The 22428-nt window shown below is 38.3% G+C and overlaps 1 protein-coding gene across 1 annotated transcript in view; it reads left to right on the top strand.

The window, feature by feature from the left end:
• The window catches only part of PPFIA2 (PPFI scaffold protein A2), a 349091-nt gene that overhangs the window by 323022 nt on the left and 3641 nt on the right, over positions 1-22428 (top strand). The window contains exons 23-32 of the mRNA XM_075150610.1: positions 4549-4630; positions 9096-9296; positions 11456-11518; positions 12949-12978; positions 14596-14771; positions 15613-15710; positions 17543-17718; positions 17814-17882; positions 18885-19044; positions 20713-20805. Of these exons, the coding sequence (XP_075006711.1) occupies positions 4549-4630; positions 9096-9296; positions 11456-11518; positions 12949-12978; positions 14596-14771; positions 15613-15710; positions 17543-17718; positions 17814-17882; positions 18885-19044; positions 20713-20771 (1114 nt within the window). The 3' untranslated portion in view covers positions 20772-20805. The remainder of the gene's footprint in view (positions 1-4548; positions 4631-9095; positions 9297-11455; positions 11519-12948; positions 12979-14595; positions 14772-15612; positions 15711-17542; positions 17719-17813; positions 17883-18884; positions 19045-20712; positions 20806-22428) is intronic.

Raw genomic sequence — 22428 nt, 5'->3', positions numbered from 1 at the left:
TACCTTCCCACACAAAGTCTATTTAAAGATTATTCTTATTTTCAGTAAAGTTCATTGAGTTTTATGCAATGAGTTGGTGAGGGCTGCTGATACAGAGCTAGAATTTTCCCAGTGCAAGGGAAGGATATATATGAAATAGAAAATTTGCAGGATAATAACATAGTTTTGCTCTTACCATTTCTCCCTTCCTTTTGCTCCCCTGTACCTCTGCTGTCCAGAGGGATATTGAAGCATTCATAGTCCCCATGGTATGAGACCGTTGTGCTCTCAGCTTGGTAGGTTGATTTGGGCAGTTGTACCTGGCTTTCAGAAGAAAGGTGCTAAAGAAAATGGCCCAGTGTAACAGTATCTTTAGGAAGTAATTTTGGGGAGGATTAAACATCAGAAGTCAGTGCTAGGGAGGCAACCCTGCTTCTCTGACACACAACTCCACAACACAACTTGCCATGATGTGATTTTTTTTTCCTATCTTTGATAAAAGAGTGAAGAGAGCCCACTTTATGAGGCACTCTCTCTAAAACAGACAAATACAAGCATCTTCAAATTTTGGATGAATGCTAAACAGTTGATGTTCATGAAATTTCCTGACTTTGCAAAACCAGGCAGAGGGTAATGGTGTATTTTAAATAGCATATTGCAGTTACTTCCATAGTGTCTCCAGGAAGAGGGGTTTATTCTTGAACAGTAATAATGTTATCTTTAAAAATACGGCTTTAATTTGGATTTCATTCCAGTGGTAGTAAGTGGTTTAAAGCCCTATCTGCAAAATAATAGCATTTATAGTAATGCCTAATTAATGTTAATTCTTCCTTATCAGCTTGTTTTCATATGTTGCCAAAAAATTAAACAAGCATGGAAATGATTACATTTTAATTCCCTACCTCTTTACCAATGCAAAGTGGACACATTATAACATGTAGTACTTTTCTGACAAAGTCTTAAGAGGAGAAAATCCCCACGTTCCCGTGCAAAGCACCTTCCAAATTAGAGAAACTGTATAATGCTATTCATGATCTCCACACCCTATCTTTGTAATGAAAGGAAGAGGGAGTGGCGAGCTTTAGGGTATTTGTCTCTTCCTCCTGTGATCAGTGTATGTTTTTGTAAGGAAAATTGAACTGCAGTCACCAATATTTGGCTTTGGGGACCTTCTGTTTTCAGGAAGCCAGTGACTATCCCACAAGGACAGCAGTACATTCAGGCTGTTCCAAAACATTTGGATTACATTCCAAAATAGGCAGATCACCAGATTAATTGTTCTGATGATTTGCACTATTGATCAAAACGATACACTTTTTTTCCTACGTGACACTTTTAACTTATTTTGAAAGAGTGGAGTTTTTTCTATAGTGCTAGTTCATATCAAAAAACCCCAGAGTTTTCTTTGACTGCCAACTAAAGAATATCTCTCTTAGTCAAAAAAATAGAAATTCTGGGTTCAGTTTTGTTTCAGAAATTGAAGGTTCAGGTTCTGCAGATCTCCTAGTGTGTATTAAAAAGTAGTCAAAGAATACTGTTCAAAAAGTAAAATATAATTTAAATAAACTTTAATATTGGAGAGGTGTTTAGGCAAAATATCTGAGGGAAGGAAGTATAAGTTCTGAAGCATAAAATTCTTTTTTAGGGAAAGAAATATTATAAAAATCCTTTTAGTATTCACATCAATGTGAGGCACAGGCCTTATGATGGCTGTATTCCCTGTGCATGTCCGAGTAAAGGATTTTAACTTTACACTAAAAATATTTTGAACCCAAAACAGTTTCCTTCTACATGCCAAGACCCTTTGGATTATGTTTATCACACTGTAGTCTTTGGCTATAGCATATATACAGGGCATCCTATTTCTGACCTGGCCCCATTTTCTTCAGCCAAAATCAATAACCACAACTATATTTTCCTTTAGCTCTGTGAGCCAGACTGCCTCTGAAGTAACAGAAGGGCCTTTCCTACTCTGAGAGAGTGTATTTGTTTGAGAAGCACTGGAATAATGCTAAGTCTCCACACCAAGCCTCAGGCCAGTTCAGATGTTGCAAAGTCACAGAGGACTCCCTAGAAATATGTACTTTATAATTCCAGCATAAAGGAAGTAAGTTTTTCATGGAAGTGAGAACTTAAAGTGCCAATGCCTCTTCTGCAGGCACCTTGGTTCCTGAGGACACACAAGGATTTAACACCAAATCAAAGAAATGGGCCAAAAGTTCCTCCCCATCTCCTTGTAGACCACGTGCTGCTGCTCTCCTGCTTGGAGCAGGAGCCCAACATGACCAGTGGCCCTCAAAGCCATAATCTCCTTTTTTACTCACTATGATAGCTACCCCTGCTCTTTCAGCTGGTATAGGCAAAGAGAATACCTCAGATAAGGAAAAAATCTGGGATCAGGTTCCTCCAAGGATGGTGCCTCCATGGGACTCCCAGCTGCAGAAGGGGCTGCTCCCTGGGCTTGGGCTGGCTTTGGGGAAGGACCAAGTCACACAGGGTTTTGTGGGATCCATGCTCTGCCATGGGACACCAAAACCGGCCAGGTGAGGAAGGGGCATGCCTGAAAGCTTGGGTCTCCCTAAGGACAGCCATGCCAGCTCACAGCCCTGGTGGCAGCCCAAGCCGTGCAAGCCCCTTGTGGCACCTGGGGGAGGTACAGCACTGCTGTAGCTGCGCAGACACCCCGCAGAACCAGCTCGGAGGGAGGGCTGCAACCCAAATACCTTATCCACAGGTAGCTGGGAGGTGGCTGTGTCTGGCCATGCCTTAATTCTGCTTTCCTAAGCAGCCAAGTGTGTATTGGCCTTCTGTTGAAGGCCTCTATTGGCCTTCACTGCATGTCTCCCTGGGAACGTGGCATTTCTGCACCTCCTCCAGCTACTGAAGGTGACGTGGTGTTTGTGTACCCAGAGAGCAACTTCTTCTCATTTTACTAAGGATTTTGCTTTCACAGAAAGCAAGGATAGCTCTACAATGTCTTTGGACATCCGAGTGACAAAGGGTAATAAGGTATGCTGGAAAGGATGTGTGGGAGGAGAAGCTAGATAAACTTCAGTCACGCTGTCAAGTATTTGTAGTGTTACATGTTACTACAGCAGAAACAGAAAGTAAAGCAGCTGTCTTTCTATTAATATTCAGAGCGAGGGATTTAAACACATATGCAAAATTGCTATTTGAGATCCATTTTCTACTAAAGCCAAATCCTCTCCGTCTGGCCCCTCGGCAGTGCAAAAATCCCAAAAGCAGTACTCCTTACAACTAAGGTCACTCCATCGCTTTTATCTGCTGTGATTTTGTAGTACATATGTTTGAAAGGCTGCTAAGGCAGTGAAGAATTGCCAAGGGATAACTGAACCACAAAGGCTGTAGTAATAAAGGAGGACAGAGCAAAACTGAAGCTATAATTCCAAGATTTCCTTGTTATGTGGGAATGTAAGCAAATTTTAATACTACATTAGCATAGTCTTGGTCTAATTTGTTTTTCACTGCAGCTTGTCACTGGGAGCATTCTTTTGTGTTTCACTTGGTAGGAGGCAGCTGAAAATAAGTTGTTAAATAGCAGAAAAAAAGACTTTTGAAGGACTGCTTTTTCTATGCCACCACCGTAGTGGGTTCTTTATTCCTGCTCCAGGAATAAAAATGTCTGGTCAAATGGTTGAACATGTTTAATATAGCGCATTCTCCTGATAGTCTAGCTGACTGGCCTATACATAACTATACCAAATATTTGATACCACTGTATTAGAAGTATATTTTAGGCTTTGAGAATGGTATTTTACATGACACACTCATTGCAGTCCAGAGAAGCTGCAGATGCAGGAGTTGGATTGGTATCTGATCAACTCAATAGAAATATATCTATGTATATATGTATATGTATAAAATTGAGAAACCACATCAATTCTATAATTATAAAAATGTATACATCAGTGAACCACATGGATTTCTTTTGTATATAAGCAATAATAATAAAAAAAATTAACATGAAACTATTAAAGATACAACCAACTCTTAATTAGCAACGGATGGCTTATTTAAGATGCAGCATAGCTGTACTCCAGACACCCTAGAATTGTGCATAGCTGGTCCAACAGGGTTTAGTGTTTCAAACACAGAGACCTCTCATACATCCATGCATTACATCCATGCTTAGCTCAGGTCTAGGCGTTTGCAATGTTGGGCCTTTCTGAGTCGTTACCAGACCAGAGCTAAGCTAGTCTCAGGGGGAATCCCTCAGTTTTCTCTCTTCACCAATGTCTTATATTATATGGATGATCCTTTTATATAGGGTATCCCAATTCTGTATTGCTTCAGCTAAGAACAGACAGAAACCTCGCCTTTTGTATGTTAGGTGTTTAAAAGGATGTCAAAATACACCAAGAAAAAAAAAAGAGGAGTTGGGAATAGATGAATACATTCAAAAAGGGGAAGGAGCTGTATTGTTCATTGGTGTTTTCTATGCCTGTCATCGTGCTTCACTGTTGTTACCCTTAACAAAAAGGCATGGTTGCATCTATATTGTCCCTACACATACCTCTGCACATTTAACAATTTTTGATCCATTTCTAGACATGAACTGCTGGAAGAAGCTCGGAGAAAGGGTTTGCCTTTTGCACAGTGGGATGGGCCTACAGTGGTTGCCTGGCTGGAGGTAAGTGTTGGCCATAACTTGGAAACATGAGTCACGTTTGTAGGCTGCTTCTGTGTGCTTGTCCTTACAAATTCTAAAAGAGACTGTTAAAGTCTCCTCCGCTCTCCCCTGCACACTGTGCCATGAGCAGATTTTGACACTGGATGGTTTAAATCAGAGACTACAGCTGAAAAAAGTAAGACAGGATTACAGGGGATGAGGACAGGAAAAAAGGGTTATCAAATGCACTTGAACTCCAAAATTTTGAAATCTTACAATTTCTCAATCTCTAAATATCTAGGAAGTCCACAGACAGTTTATGTAGGATGATGTGCTAAGGAGAAAACAAAAATTAGCTATCGAGTTTTATTTGAGGTTAACACAAAAGCTACACCTTCAGAATTTTCAATAAATTTAAAGAATTTGTAACATTCTATCTTTTTAAAATATAATGGGAAAGGGCTGATTTACCTAGATATCACTCAGAACAGGAAGAAAAGATGTCTGTCTTGGCACTTTCACCTGGGATATGCGAGATCCGGGTTGAAATCTCTCTGATTTGACAGGCAGTGCCTTCATCTCTGAAATCTAATCTGCAGAACTCTCCTTTATTTGGAGAGCCTAAATGAATGGATTTTGGAACCCATCCAGAGAAACATTCAGAAAAGCTGTCCATCAATTTTGACAAAAATCAATGAATGTTTTAGGTGAAGGAACTACTCAAAAAATACTTACTCAGATGCTGAGGGGAGGAGAAGGCAGAAAGTAGGGATGTTCTTATACAAATACGCCGTCATTTTTACATGGCAAGGCTGTATCAGTTCAGTGCAGATACAAGCTCTTTGTTGGCTCAAGGAGCCGCTGTCTATTCCTTGCCTATACGAAGTGTCTCTATGTATTCCGACCTATTCTCATGTCTGCTGTGGGTATCATCCATTGATCATCAGATAGAATTTGTAGAGTTTTTCTCTTCAATTAAAAAATAAGGTCCCCCTCCAAAGCTTTAACAGTATGTTCAGGGATTAAATGAAGGATGAGGAATGAAAGCAGCTAATGTCTACAAAATTTCTGCTTCATGTTGGAATTGCTGAAGGTACCTAATGAAAAAGATGAAATGAATACTGCAGAAAGCCCGTTCAAGCGTTTGCACCTGACCTTGGAAAACAGGGTGATATCTTTCTTCCAAAAAAATATCTCTCTTAATATGGAACATTCATTAATTTGGCCACTACCTGACTTTTTCATATGACTTTGAGAGTTCTGTAACCAGATTTTATCAGTCAGAAATATTCAATATTACAGTCAAAGCTGATTTGCTGGAAAGGTGAACATACAAAGGTCTATACATTTCTGAATAATGAGAAAAATCTGCCCTTGATGTCCTCCAGGGTGATCCAAAATTTGAAGACATTTCTGACAAGTTAAGGCCTTATCTTTTTTTGCCTTGATTCTTAGCTGCAAAATAGGATATGCTTCCCACTGTCTCAAAGAGGGGCTGTAAAGAGGAATTGATGTCTATGAACTTCTTGGGAAATATGATGAGAGTAGCACAGGAAAGCCCATGAGGAAGTTTATGTTGCAGTGTTCAATGCAGATTGAATACTGGTGATAAAAAGACATGAGGGCAAAAGTACTGAATTTATTCAGCAAGCATCAGTGCACGCAGTCAGCAGACGGATGCTGTGTGCATTTCATACTCTCCTGGGGAAAATATAACATGTGACCCTTGGACTAAAAAACAAAATTAATATTAAAGGAGACAAAGGCCCAAATTAAAGAACAGTGATCGCAGTTGTGACATTTCCAAACTTTTCAGGGCTTAACTTTTCAGCCTTAACATTTATTCTGGTCATTTGTATATACCACAGACATAGTTGAGATATATTTTAAGAGCTGTCGGTTTTCTTAACTAATTCTGGAAAAGTGTATCAATCTTGGTATCTGGGTTCTCTGCCTAGAACAATTACTGTGCCCTCTTTTTAGATACTGTTTTCATCTAACTGCATTTTCTGGTAGAGACAGCTGTTTGTTAACAAACTAATTTACCTAATTTTTTAAAGAACTAATTTACCTAATGAGAGGCAAACATTTGAATGTATTTCTGCAGGGTGAATAACTCCCGGTATTTACACTTTCTTTCTTTTCAAGTGCATGTATGAAAAAAATCAATGTCAAATTAAATGAGAATACTAAATACATTTTAAAGCTATGCATAGTTTCCTCATGGCCCTTTGTTTAAGTGCAGCTGGGTGTAATCTACGTAATTTTTTTTTTTTTTTTTAATTTTCATGAAACTTTGTCTTTCATTACAGTTAGTTGGAATTAGATCATATTTGTAAGGTTCAGATTAGCATTGGATGGGGTGCAGTGGCTCATCCCATCAGTGGGAAGAGCTTTTTGAAACATGATGCAGTCGTTCCTCAAGCCCTGCAACACATCAGGAGTCAGTACAGAAAAGCCTGTCTGAGCTCTTTTGGAATCTGACATTCAGGTCTGTTTTCTGTGTGACATAAAAGTGATCTAACAGTTGTCTTTTAAGTAAATATGTCCCAGATAAGGTATTAGACTTGTTAATAACCACACAGTACTTCCCTGAACTGTGAGAAATTAAATAAAAATCCTTTCAGTTTGTCTCTGCTTTCCAGATTTGCTGGTGAATTTACTGATGGCATATTTTTAATAATTTCTTTGACCTTGTATCCTCTTTTAGTAAGCCATTGTAAGAGAAAAAATTAAAATCTTGAAATCAGCTAATTCTGATGACCTATTTGAGATGCACAGGGTGATAGAGTTCTTGATTACTTCACTTACAGTCACAAATTCTCTATCTATCTCACTGAAATTCAAACACAGCCGTTAATCTACCCAGAATTAATTAAAAAAATTTGAAAATGTAGAATGTAATGGCTACTATCACGTAGAATCATTGCATTGTATGCTGATGGACAGGTTTCTATTTCAGAAACAGTAGAATAGAATAAGGTGCTACTACAAACCATTAGTAACATTTGAAAAGTGCTTTTGACAATTTATATTTGAAGGAATGTTATATAGCAGTACAGAGAGGTACAACAGATCTATACTTAACAAAATTAGGTAGCTGTATAAATGTGCATATTAATTTTATGTATACAGAAGTATGTACACTCAGATACATGGAAGGTTAAGTAGTGAAGGGCGATTTATGCACTTTGACACTCAGTGTCACAAAATCTAGAATATTAGCTGTTTTGCTGCCCAGTGGAAATCTTTTGTTATACATTATGCTTCTTCATCCCAGTGGGGAGAGCTATGTACTAAAAAAAGTAATTCACAGCACCAACCCACGTGCGATAGTGATCTGGAAGAGGGTGAGGAGAGAGGGCAGGGAAGGGCTACTCTCCAGAGAGAAGTATCTTCTTCTCTCAGGTTTCACAGAGCCTAGCAGTCTCCTCGAGTTAAGCACCTAGCGAAGTATGTCTTTGTTTTCCATTGTGTTATCCCCAAAATCTCAGTGATTATGGCATTCACTGCTTATGTCCTTCTCACACTTTTCTCTGTAGCATAATGTATTTCACACTGTGACAAAAACTTCCCACATATATGTATCCCTGCTATGGAATTATCTCCTTTGGGAGCAAAGATCTGTAGACACCGATAATCATATTAATGAGGCAGCACAAAATGAGAAAGCTGAGAAAACCTAGAAGAATTCAAACTCAGTAGGTCCCAGGAAAGACTGCTAGAAGTGGAGAGTACCTCTTACAAGAAAAGACAAACTGGTGAAGCAAGGGGCTGTTGCTGACCTAGGCTAGTAAGACGAACATAAGGAGAGGAAAAGCACAAAATGGCAAGTACATATCTTCTAAATCCACAGGTGATGTAGCTGTGCTTACATTTTGCTGCAACTTCTAACCTGTATTTCTAGCTGGGATATGACACAATACCAGACTGTTCCCAAATTTACAGTAAGCTCAGTCCTCAGTAGGTTGGTTATCTGCACTGTGCTTGGTTTATTTCTACCAAGAAAATAAAAGCTGAGAAGTGTGAGATTGTGCCCTGTGAGTACACTGTGGGGACTAACACGGAAAGAGAGAGAAAGCCATTTTAGTACAAAAGTGAAAAAATTACTTAATCAATTCCTCTTAGATTGTTTTCCATATATGATAAGACTATCAAATGGGCAGTAACACTGACTTGTGCCACTACTTGCTCATGGGGAGCCGGGGAAAGGAGTAGCCCAGGTGATGGAGGCACATAGCTCTCAAAATAATTCAAAGCATCTCTTGCTTTAAAGTTCTGGTTACAATAAAAGCAACAAAAAGAGTCACATCAAGCCATTGCAATTTCAAAGGTTCTGAAACATTTTCATTCTATTAAAGACTATGATAGTCATACTCATTTGTGTGTATTACCATGCTTATTCAGATTGATAGGTGCCTTGATGATTAATTTCATTTGAGAAATGACGCAATGCTTTGGATGAGTGTGTCCTTTCTCTCAACAGCTCTGGCTGGGCATGCCAGCCTGGTATGTTGCTGCCTGCCGGGCCAACGTGAAGAGCGGAGCTATTATGTCTGCTTTGTCCGATACTGAGATTCAAAGAGAAATTGGAATCAGCAATCCTCTCCATCGCTTAAAGCTCCGATTAGCAATCCAGGAGATGGTATCACTGACAAGTCCATCAGCACCTCCGACATCCAGAACAGTGAGTCCTGTTCAGCTAACTCTTTCTTCCCCGCTTCACCCTGCAGGAGTCTGCAGAAAGGCTTTTGTAGTACGAGAGTGGCTCTGTGGTAACACACACTTCACAATCAGTGGGAACTGTCCTATAGAGACTTAGAAGGACCTGTTCATCACTCGCTTGATTGTGATCGCTGATATTTTTCCTTTAGCAGATATTCTTATTTTTTTTAAGTCGTGCTTTTGATTAACCTTCGTGTTATCTAAATGATCAGTATTGAGCATCTTATTTGTAATTTTGCCTGTATTTTTGCCTTTCTCTTCCTTCAAGTCATCTCTCCCCACCAAATCAGATTGTGTTTCTCTTTTTGTGTTTGTTTGTTTCTTTTTTTTTTTATTTGGGGGGGGGGGGTGCAGGCAAGGCAGGAAGGGGGAGAAGTTATGTAGGAACATAACTTTTTTGAATCTTGTTCCCATTCCCCTTTTTTGCGTCCTTTCAAATGTAATCTAATCTGAGTCAGCTAGCTTTCGGTTCTTCATGCTTTTAAGAGCAGCAGTGATTGGAGGTGTGAAGGGAGAGTCTGGCGGGGAGAAGTGGAGCGTGTGCGTTCGGTGAGGAAAGGGAAGAAGGGGGAGAGTGGCAGCAGATGGGAAGGAAGCAAGTAAAGAAGAAACATGGAGATAGAGGTCTGAAAGGAAAGGGGAATATATCGAAAACAGCAAGAAAGTACATTAGGGGAGAGTAAGAATGTATGTGCTGTAGATAAAAAGCACCTTTTAGTGGAAAATGAAGAAAAACATGCCAAACTGACGAGGAGAAAAAGAAACAAGATAATGAAACGGGATTTTCAAGCTGAGAGGCCGATGGTGATGGCTATGAAAGAGGCAACAGAGACTGTAACAAAAAAAAAAGAACAAGAAAAAATATCAGGTCAGATGGGAAACATGGCACAGAAGTGAAGGACAAAGACTCAAGTAGTGCAGCCCAGACTTCTAATATTAACATAATAATAATAATAATGATGTTAATAATAATAATTGTATTTTGTAATCTCTCATCTTCATGGAATTCATGGAGGATTTCCACTCATTTTGGTGGAAATGAGAATTGAGATACCTTTGAGGGGTACCAGAACCACTGAGTTATTTGAGCAACTGGGCAACAGGACTCTAATGTTCCTATTGACTGGCCTTTTACTTTCACATTTTTAAGGTTCTTTAAATATTATAGTTCCCCATCTGATATTTTCTCCCCTCAGAATGGTTGTATATGTCATAACCATGGTAGTACTATGAATTGTAATGGATTTCACCTAAGTAAAGCAGTATAGACTCAACATGCTGTTGAATTACTAAACAAAATTTATCTTGGTTTTAAGAGCATAAGAGCATATTTCAAAGCATAAGCACATTGACACTTATGAATGAGAAAACAGTACATTCAAGCTAGAAACACTGGGAATAATTTTGCTTTGTTTTTTTAATTCTCCCCGAGTAATTGGCAGCACAAAGCTGCCCTGCCCTGGCACGTGCATTTCTGAGTCCCAAGTCTTTCTGCCTCCCGTCTTTCTCAGGAAAGGAGTTAATTTACTTCAGCTCTCAAGAAAACACAACACATTTCACCTTATGTGCACAGCAGACTTCCACACCCCCTCCCTGCCTCATCGCATTGTCCTAGTAATAATTTGACTGAAAACAATAGGATGAGGAAAAATAGTCTTACAGGTGAATTTTTTTGACATTTTTGATTTACAGAAATATGGGGGAAGTAATAATTATTTAGATTACAATATGAGCGTGTGATGTGTGCAGAATATTTAGGCTGGAAAATCTTTGAGAACTGAAGCTTACCTCCAGACAGAGCTATGAGCTAAAGGTTGTATTTGCCACGTGTGTGTGAAATGCAGCTTTAATTATTATTCTTCCCTTTGTGATGGTGCTCTGCCGGATTTCATCCATCAGTTCTAGTTGAAATACCCCATCACATCTGTTCAGAATCCTCTAATGAAAGATACAAAACAAGTTGTCTAAAGTTGTCTCTAGTTGCAGCTCGGTAGAGGCAAGATCGTGGTTGTGCTGATGGTGATGCTATACGCTGTTAACTTACAGTGGTGCTGCCTTTCTTCTTTACCACTGCTTACCTAATGTGGATCCCACCTGCCTCCCTGCGGGCCTTGTCCATAGCCCTCAGGCAATGTTTGGGTGACCCATGAAGAAATGGAAAATCTTGCTGCTCCAGCTAAAACGGTTAGTCTTTCCACTTCCATTTAAAATTGTTTCAATGCTCGAAAGAGAACTAGGATGTATCTGCTTTAACACAGATGCTGTATCTTCTGTAGGACGCTCCCCAAGCATGGCATTAGAAAGTCACAGGGAGTAGTGACATTGAATTTAAAGAACGGTTACATCATTTCTCAGCAAAAGAAATTACAAACTGTATTGCGATCACAAAAATTCTGTGAACCTAAAACCAGTATTGGAGTTTTACAGTACATAATAGTTTCACTGCCAGTGTGAAACCTCATTTAGTGAAATGAAATTGTCATGTTTACAGGTGCAACATTTCCTCTGTACTCTACTCCCTAGTACCTCTTCTAAACATAGTTTTATGTCTGCTGAAATAGAAAGAAATAAGAAAAGGCTTGAGAATGGTGCATTACACAACTCAGTGTTTCCATCAATGCTGAGTCTTTCATGTCCATACTTGTGTATTCATGCTCTTTGATTTAGGGTGCATGGAGAGTGTCATTTATCTATGGATTTTTGTCAAACCTCTCCCTGCTTTGGGGGGACAGAAATAAATATTAATAGATTTTATTCGATAGCTCTGGCTTTTTTCTTTTACTTGGAACATATGTTACTTTAGGTGTTGTTTTTAGCATAATGTCATAACAACCTCCATAACAGTGCTTATAAAACATGATACAATCCTACAGTGAGATGCCTGAAAAACCTATCTTCAGTTTGGAAAACTTTGTAGCCAGCCCAATCCATAAATGGTGAGGGAGGTACTGAAGCTAAATTTTGATGCAATAAAGACTTATTTCTTAGAAATTTATGCTTGCTATACTATTTTAAGTTTTCTCATGAACATTCATGAAGCAGATTCTCTTCAATAATTTTTTTTCTACAGCTGAGCTCATTTTCAATTTTATTATTATTGGTAACAACACTCAACTGACCAGAAGTAGAGTTGATCCTGTTTAACTGGCCAGACAGAAAAATATAGTTTTGCCATAAAAAATGTTATATAAAAAGCTCCTTTACAATACATTCACAAGAAGACAGCTTTTTATTGTGAATGTTGCAAAATCTAACTAGAAACAAAAAATGGAATCTCTAATGCCCAATTTTGTAAGTAGATGGTTGTGTTTTGATTGTGAAACCATAAAAAGTGTATAAGATAATGCTGTAAAGTTTCACCAAGCTATAATGATTTTATATCTTGAAAACTTAACTAGATTTGTCCTACGAAGATTTTATGGTTTTGGTCTTGTAATTTTTAAGGTAGTTTAGCCCAGGGCATTGCCACTGACTGGAGTTATTTTATCGGCACGTTTTACATGCATATTTTCATTTGTACTAAGATAACATACACATGAAAACCACATCTTTTTATAACTCGTTTTTATTGTCTTTTTACCTGCTTTACTAATTGCTTTCTGCTGCTAACACAGAAAGAGTCTGAAGAAGGCAGCTGGGCTCAGGTATGACCCTTTCACATGATTTTTTTGAACAGAAAGCTAATAATAATGTAATTAACAGTGTATCAAGATGCATAGAGGACTATAATATTGTGACAGTATCTCAATGATTGAATTATGATTTACACATTTTAGAGTTCTAATACAAAGAAAATATTCTCTGGACAGGTTTGCGAGGTAAAGCACAAAGAGGTACATATGCTGTAAATATTCTTCTTAAAAGAAATGGCTACATTCCAGAGACATCTTCTACCTCCCAGCTAAATCTAGAAAAAATATTTTCCTCATTTTTGAGAATAGGCTAATAAAATATGCCAGGAGTTTGAGATCTAACATTTCTAAAATTACACCAGATTTTTTTTAGAACAATTGTGTAAATCACACCCAACTATCAGTCTACAATTAGTCTTGTATAATTAGGAACAAAATTTTTCACTTTAGTTAACATTAAATTACTTATATTTTTCAACTTCTTTCTCTAATATATGCACACTCTTACACAATCTTACTGTCTTTACTTATGGCATTCCTTTTCTCTTCAAAATCTCACAAGAATGAGAGATGACGAGACTATATTTTCCCCCATAGAAAATATATCTGGCTCACACTGTGTTATCCTTTTGTCTATGATGACAGGAGACATTAAAAACAAAACCAAAAAGATAGGTAGGCTTGAAAGTGATGCTCAAAGCTGAGCACAATCCAATTGAGATGTTAATCTTGCAATTCATGAGTTCTCTTTTCTGTTAAGTTTTAGTAGTACCAAAATAATTGACAATAGTGAGATGTAAAATCTATCTATATTTTGCATCTTAATTGTGCAACCCATATAAAAATAGCTCAACATGCATGTGATTTTTTTTCATATACTTTCTTCCTCATCCTGTTGAAATTTCAGCTGAACAATGAAGTAGCTTAATGCCTGAATGCTAGCTTCTGGGAGGAATCTGGTTTGCTCCTATCTTAAAGAATTGATTTACTGAGCTCCGCATATGATGCACTTAGGTTTAAGCTGTTCACAGATGAAAGTATCTCATTAATAGAATGTATTTGGTCACCTACTCTGACTGATGGTGAAGACTGATGGTGAACGTAAGCTTGTCTGACAAACAACTGAAATTAACTTTTAGTCTCAAAAGGACTACAGGTGTGTAACCATGAAGTGTCATTAGATCCTATTTAGGAAATCCTAGCCCCCACTAAACAGCGACACAAACTTGGGGCCATGTTCGTATTACCAAGTTCAGTGTAGGATTTGCCTAGCATAAATATTCTAGAAGGTCAATTGAAAGCAAGTAAGATTATGAAACAAACACATTTTGATTGTGCAATAAGTTTGCTTGCATTTAAAACTCAAAATTGAAACTACGATTTCTTATTACAAAAAAAATGCATAATATTTATAAAGATAGAAAACAAGACACAACAGGCAAAATTGCTATCAGTAACAAATATCTCACAGTGGCTTCCACCTCCAATGTCAAAACGATGTAAAAATTGAATGGTTTTTTTTAGAGAGGATTTTTAAGCTAGGAAGTGTCACTAGAAACAAGCAGTCTGTGGTGCAACCTTGAACAAACTCAAGAATTTATTCCCCCTCGCCCTTTTTTTTCCCTGTAGACCCTGGCTTATGGTGATATGAACCACGAATGGATAGGTAACGAATGGCTCCCCAGTCTGGGTTTACCTCAGTACCGAAGTTATTTTATGGAATGCCTGGTAGATGCGAGGATGTTAGATCATCTGACAAAGAAAGATCTGCGTGTGCACTTAAAAATGGTGGATAGCTTTCATCGGTATGTTTGCATAAAGACTACATGTATAAAGACTTCTATGTGTCTGACGTAGTGCTCAGTGCTGCACAGAATAAACACACTTACTTTCTGTTGTTCTGGCTTGGAAAACCACATCGAAAAGTGAGTGCTAAGTGTCAGAAATCTGAATTGGGAGAGATTCCACATCGTAATTATGTCTCTCAAAACTAAGATACCGGTACAGATAAATTTCATAATGAGCAGGGAACCATTAATATATAAATAAAGCCTTGAGAATACAGAAACAGTAATAATTTATTAAGTGGTTTAAAGTATCAGAAAATGGTAGACTAAGATTTGAAGCCCTGAGATCTCATAATAATGAAAAGCTATTGTGTGTAGCACATAAAAGCTGTTAACGGTACAAGCAAATTGACAGTTGTTCAGGTTATCTAGGGGTATAGCCAGGAAGCTAAATTGGAAATATGGAAATAAAGGCATTTAGACTTTAGGGAGAATGATGTTTATGTGACAAGAAGTGGACTTTTTTTAATGTACTGTCTGATTTGTCACTTTTTTGAGGCCTAATTTGACAAAACATTTCACGGCTCACAAGGGCTGACCTTTTCTGAATACAATTTTTAATGTTTTGGGTCTCTTATGCTAGAACATTTATTCCAACATACTCATTTTGGTTTTGTCCATTTCATTTTTGAAGTCTGTGGAGTTTTTTTAATGGTTTTGCTCTCCCCTCTGTCCTCAAGATTTGCTACATGGGCACCATGAAACACCTCATGTGAAATGCAGGAAATGCATCCTACATATGTTCCCATCTTCAAAATTATCTTTATTAACTCTGTAAATGTTTCTCTTTAAATAACAGAACAAGCTTGCAATATGGAATCATGTGTTTAAAGAGGTTGAATTATGATAGAAAAGAACTGGAAAAGCGAAGAGAAATGAGTCAGCATGAAATAAAAGGTGATAGTTCCTGGGAATGAATACTGGGAATGTTTCTTCTTTTGAAGCTTGACACTATTAACCCCTTGTCATGCCATTTTAGCAAAGCATTTAAGCATGTGCTTTAAGTAAAACTAATGTAAGTCCATCTGTCTTCAGAACAGAAAATATCTCCTTAAATTAGGCACAGCTAAGTACTTTGCTAAATTGGGGCTGCAATCCTGAATGGCGGTTTGATACGTACATTTTGCTAAATTAGATTTTGGGGACAGGTCTTATCCTAGCCTCTTTCAGTCTCAGAAGCAGAAGGCCAGATAGCCAATGGGACATGCTGGGGGCAACACTGGGAAATCGGAGCACTCAGGCCCCTAACACTGTGCTCCTGCTTTTGAAAACCTTTGCCTGTGATTTCTTACTTCAAAATGTGTATCATAGAAAATGTTGCTTGGAGGGGTGGCCACTGTGGCAGTTGATTGGTATATAAGAATAGTTCCTAACAGAACTGGCCTTATTAGAAGATTTAACAGCTGATTTTAAAGTATTTTTCTGTGTAAAGCTCTCTAGAGCAGTTGCAGGCTCACTGCACGGTTCCTTTTATATATAACTGCTAGGGGGCTTCGTTTTTTTTCCATTTTTAGAAGTGAATCCTTTGATTCCTTTAGGGATTTGCAGCTCTAGCAAATACAGCAGATAACACTTCTCAAGCACAATGCCGATTGGAAGAGCTAAAAAAAAAAAGGGAATTAGAAGGAGGAATGGCTACAGTGAAAGCGTGCGTTTGCTCAAGGCAGATGATGGCATGCACTAATGCAAAGACTTTGACTTGGATGTGGAGGCATCAGTGTCAGTCAGCCTGAGTGGTTATAGCTGGAGACTGACGTGAGGGAATTGGGTATTGGTCTCAAATTCTGTTGCTGCTTCAATGCTAGTCACCGCTAGGACAAGGGTAATAACCCATAGCCTCTTTCACCCAACCTTCACCCTGTTGTGCATCAGTCAGTTGGACACGGTCCCAGGTGGGATTTGGTCTCGGTGATCCCTGGCTGCCATGCTGTGTTTCAGCCAATCCTGACCCCAAAGTCTGGGATGCTCTTGGTCAGATGATGGAGAATGCCTGCTCCCAGAACAGCTACATTACCTGGACTTCTAAGGGTTCAGGAAAAAGCTTCATCCCTTAGTAACACGAAACTCAGTATTACATTTCCCACTCACAAGTATAAAGATCAGTATAAGTAACTTCCTTCTAATCTTATGGGCAGGGTAGAATACTTTTTTTATAATGGCCAAATCCTCAAAAATGGTTTCCTAGCTCGTTTTGTTGCCTTAGCTTTATAATTGGCATGGACCTTAACAGCTCAACCAGCTTTCTGAACTAAAAATAGTTTTAGTCTCTAAAACTGTGAACGCATCATTTGCTGTATGGCATGTTATAAAATGGTAGGTGCTGACCCGACTCTCAAAATGTTCAATACAAAACTCTCCAGTGAAGCCTTTAGGAACGGATATTTCTCCTGTGCCCTTGCACTGTTAAACTGTAAAAACTTGCCTAAGAATTGAAAAGGGTATCTATAGGAGGTGGGAGGAATTGCATTCTGGAATGCCCTCTGGAGGCACCTTTCTCCTTTGGAAACATTATTTAGAATAAACATTTAACTTGGAGGTAAAATCACACAGTTGCTCCCACACCTTGGGTTTTGAATAGGAGATATTGAAGCCGTTAAAGCTATATGAATAGTTTGCTGGCATTCCTCATTTAAGGAATGAAGCAGTATGACGTTCACAGTGCATGCACAACCTGTGTAGTTCAAAGTTATCGGGTATCAGGAGACTGACCCGGTGTTATGTCCTTACAGATGTGCTGGTATGGAGCAATGATCGAGTCATACGCTGGATACAAGCTATTGGCCTCCGAGAATATGCAAATAATATTCTAGAAAGTGGTGTACATGGTTCACTTATAGCACTGGATGAAAACTTTGATTACAGCAGTTTAGCTTTATTATTACAGATTCCAACACAAAACACCCAGGCAAGTTTGCTCCTGCTACTTCTGGTTAATCTGTACCCATTATTGCCTTTTATTCCTCTTCAATCATTTTAATTTTTTTACTTTGGTATCTCTAGGCACGGCAGATCCTTGAGAGAGAATACAACAACCTTTTAGCACTAGGAACTGAAAGACGACTTGAGGAAGTAATTAATTTTATTTTCAGTATTTATAAAATTTCACAGTAAAATATAAAAAATAAATTGAATGCATGAAGACATGTTAATTCTCACATTATTAAAAAGAGTGAGTTACAGCATTAAGAAAAAATCAAGAAAAGCCAGTCAAGGTTTTTAAAGTAACCTCAGTATGGCTACATATTCACATCATTTTGGATGCTAAATTTGGCACTGCGCTCTTACCTTAAAATGAACATTTTCCATAGAAGAAACATGCAGAAAGGAGTGGAAGTTTCACTGGCCAGAGCAAGTGGTGGCAGGGGGGATGCCGGTGCAATCTATTCTTCAGGACACTTACATCCTTTCTTTAAAAATGAAGAAAGAAGAAAGAAGTGGATTTTTGGTGTTTGGGGATTTTTTTCTGGTTCTTCAAAGTTCATCAGTATGTAATAGAGTGGGATTTGGGGCAATTATCTAGGATGGGGAATCTCAAATCCACCTGTGGAAAATAATCATCTTAAGGTAAGAGTCCAGTGGAAAAATGTTCAAGTCTTGGACACGTGAGGAAAAATAAAACATGAGGAAGTCTTTCTGTACATGAAGAAGAATAAAACTTTTAAGGACTTGCTGAAAATGTGAGATGCCTATGAATTCTGTGCATGCACATGAGTGCTTAATTCTTTATTAGCACTTTACGTAAGCCTCCGAATGCAGTAACAAACCACTGCACTTTCTGTCACTGTACTTGGAAGAGATCTGACTTTTATGAAAGTTCTACTTTAGCTGATACTAAAGCCCTCTACTATATCAATCTCAGAGATTTAAGAAAAGTTTTCCACCCTAGCATTTAATATTTCTAAAGCATTTACTTTTACAAGAGTGTCTCAAATGCATTGAATTACTGGATGCAGTGCAACAGAACAGGGTAGTTGTGGAATACGTTTTACAGTGGGAGAGGCAGCAGACAGCAGGATAATTAATCAAAAAATTTCATTTTGCTTTATCAAATCCAACTCTGTGTGTTGACAGAGCGACGACAAGAACTTCAGACGTGGCCCATCCTGGCGACGACAGTTTCCTCCGCGTGAGGTTCACGGGATCAGCATGATGCCGGGCTCCTCGGAAACGCTGCCAGCTGGGTTCAGATTAACCACAACATCAGGGCAGTCGCGGAAGATGGCGACTGATGGTATGCAGTCATTTCTGCACTTACTGTTGAAAAGCAAGAGGCTTATTCTAGCATGCTAAATTGACTTTTAGTGCATGTCTGTCTTCCACCAGAGTGGCTGCATTCACGTAACTAGGGTGAATGGAGTCTGGGAGAGTTGAATTAGGGAATGGAAAAGCACTGACTTCGCATACTATTTATTTTTACAGGTTTGCTTCAGACTGTCAGTGTTTATTTGGGAAAAAAGAAAAGGCAATCCAGTCATTCTAGATCTGCAAAGGAAACATTTAGAAAGAGAGGAATTAATTTACTGACTTTCAGCTAAGATTGCATATAATATCTAAGCAAAATTTTCAGCTCATTAGCCTCTCTAGCAGGTGGAGTCTATTTAGAGAATGAACTTAGAAAGGGCTATCACCTTTATTTTCCTATTTGACTTTCAAACTGATTAGCTTAGCCTTGACCATCAAATAACTCAAGTTGGTAACAATTAATAACAATCAGACGGGTAGTGTAGTTAGCAAATACTGAATTTCAGGTACTAATTGAGTTACTGTATACCCGTCTTAATTTTCTCTGGAAATCTTTTAATTTCCAAAAGATGCACTAACTCAGCAATGATTGGAAAAGTAACAAGCAGATCGTAATTAAAAAATAAGTAAAATTTAAAAATCATTGTAAGAGGGCAGGGAGAAGGGACAAATCCCATTGCAGCTATTCCTTCCGGTATATGGATGATAAACTGTGTATATGTGCCTGAAGTTCTGAGAAATACACAGATTGGCCCGTTTCAATACTGCCGTTTATTTCCTCATGACAGAATTTAGGTCTATGAATAGACTTGTCTCAAAGTAATTTAATACACTGCTGTAGTGATTACATTCTGTAACTCTTGAATGAACTTAGTATGACAGTATTGCCATCTAAATTCCATTACAGCCATCTAAATTCCATTAAAGTTTCTCACCTTTAAAAACAATACTTTATAGTTGCAGTTACAGATGGAATAATTTACTGATTGCATCACTGAATTCCATTGACTCCACTGCTCATGTACATGCTTTGCTTTTAATCCTGCACTTTTTGGCAATGAGGAAGCTGTAAGACAAGAATCCATTCCAAGGCAAATTCCACGTACAAATAAAGGTACTAGCTCCCTAGGCATTTCCATGGTCCACATTACTGTAGTAGCTAAGAACCTTACAAACATTCATGGATTTCATCTTCTAGCCAAGCTATGATGTAGAGGATATTATTCCCATTTTACAGATGGGGAACTAAGGCACAAGGGAGATTTAGTGATTTACTTGAGGTCTTCCAGACAGTTTATTATTGAGCTGGGTATTGAACTCAGTAGACTTAAAGACCTACGTCTTCATCCAGGATTTGGCATCCTATCTCCCAGTGCTAAGACTGCTATAGTATTTAAACGGCATGATAGGTACAGTATTAGGACTTCCAACAAAATAAAGACAAAACTGAGTTTTAAACTGTATTCACTTAAGACAGATTTCAATAGTACACCATACATGAAGAAACTCTGAGTTCTGAACTAGACCATGCCCAGATCATGTCATAGAAAGCCACGGAGCAATTTAATAGCTACCCTTCCAGTGGGAAACAGACTGATTTATTTTCTTCATGATTCTAAAGAGGTTTTGGTTTGTTTCTTTTTTTTGCAATTTGCAGTTGCTTCATCACGACTGCAGAGGTTAGACAGCTCAACAGTTCGCACATACTCATGCTGACAAGGCCTAGCAAAGAAGCCAGCACTGAATTGTTGTGAGTATTCATAAGGGGCCATCATGAAAGCTCTTTATAACTGTACACTACACCCAATATTCCTTGGCATTATTCAAGCAAGAGCCAGCATGGAGCAGAGGACCTAACGCAGGCTCACTAGGGTGGTCATTTGATCACAACAACAGTCGCAAGCTCAGTCCAAGAGATGCTACACTATTCTTTTCCCCATCTCAAACAGCAGGCTCTTTCTGCTGAAACCACTTCAGCAGATGATAAGACAAAAGTTTTTAGACAACTCTGTTCAGATGATAGCTCACCAGCCATAAGGTATTTTGTACGCTCTCAAACTTAAAGCTAGAATTGGAGAGGCAGCAGTAGGCACAGGGAGTGAATTTACTTTATGAGAACTTGAAGTAGTTCTACCAGAAGCTGGGGAGAAAGGAAAAAAAAAAGCTAGTGAAGCAGAAGAGATTTACTTTTTACTTTTTTTTTTTTTTCAAATGAGAGCTATGGCTCCATTTAGAACATCAAGTAGCTGCATAAAGCTAGAACAAAACTTCCCCTATACAGAAAATCTTCCAAAGTTATCTATTACAGAGATTCTTGCACTTCTCCAATCATTCAGAATTGACCAGTGGCAATGAAAGGATATTCTGAGCTGGATGCAACTTTGGATCAAATCTAGTACTGGAATTCATGTTGCATTTCTCACCACTTATCTTTTGAACATGGCTATGAATCTCACAGATTCACTCTTCCAGAGTTCTGCGGAAATACACTGTTTTCTGCTACATCACAACTTTTGCAATAAATACTAACATGATGATCGCTTTCATCAATATGGCACCATTTCATGCTAATATTTTCTCAGTAAAACAGTTTTGTTTTCCATTTAGTAACTCGGGGGATTGTACGGGAGCTGGAAAGAATATTCGGATAGCACCAAAACCTCAGCAGGCAATATGCTTTGATAGCTGTTACATATTGTAGGGAAGACATGCCAGGATCTGCAAGAAAGTCCTTTTTTTTTAGATTCCCAAGACTGGGAGAGGCTTGGGGCCATCGAGATTTTACTCATTCTGGGCATGTTCAAAGAGTGCTTAGGAACAACAAATGTTACCAGTGGAAAACGTAGATTGCTCAGGATCCTACTGATGACATAAGCCTTACTTCATAGATCTTCAGGAGACTGCAAGAGTATAAAATCTTAATCTAGTAGAAAAGGGAACTTTTCATGCCACCACCGAAAAATAAGCACTGGAGGTTTTTTTTTTCCTAAAACAGGTAAGTTTAGCAGCTGGTCATACAAAGATGATGATGAAGCATGTAAACTATATAAATCTTTTCATGTGTATGTATAGATTAGAGCTTGGTGTTATGTCAGTAAAGTCAATGACAGTACTCTCACTGGGTTCAGTGGGGGTAGAACTGATAGCAGAGATGCATATCTTTTCTGCTATATGCTTCAGAATTACAATGTTGAAAGCAATAAAGTATGATCAAGAAATTAAATTCAAACACCAAGCTATTAGGCCAACAATAGTGGGTTCGGTACATGAGGTGATATTTTCCAATAGCTTTGAAGAGTGCAACAAGGGCAGAAATTGAAAATTGGTATGTTAACAAAAATTAACTTAAGATTATCCAAATTGTTTATTCCCA

This window comes from Calonectris borealis, chromosome 1 (assembly GCF_964195595.1).
Source record: "Calonectris borealis chromosome 1, bCalBor7.hap1.2, whole genome shotgun sequence".
Classification (NCBI taxonomy): Eukaryota; Metazoa; Chordata; class Aves; order Procellariiformes; family Procellariidae; genus Calonectris; species Calonectris borealis.
This window is presented reverse-complemented; position numbering and strand designations above follow the sequence as displayed.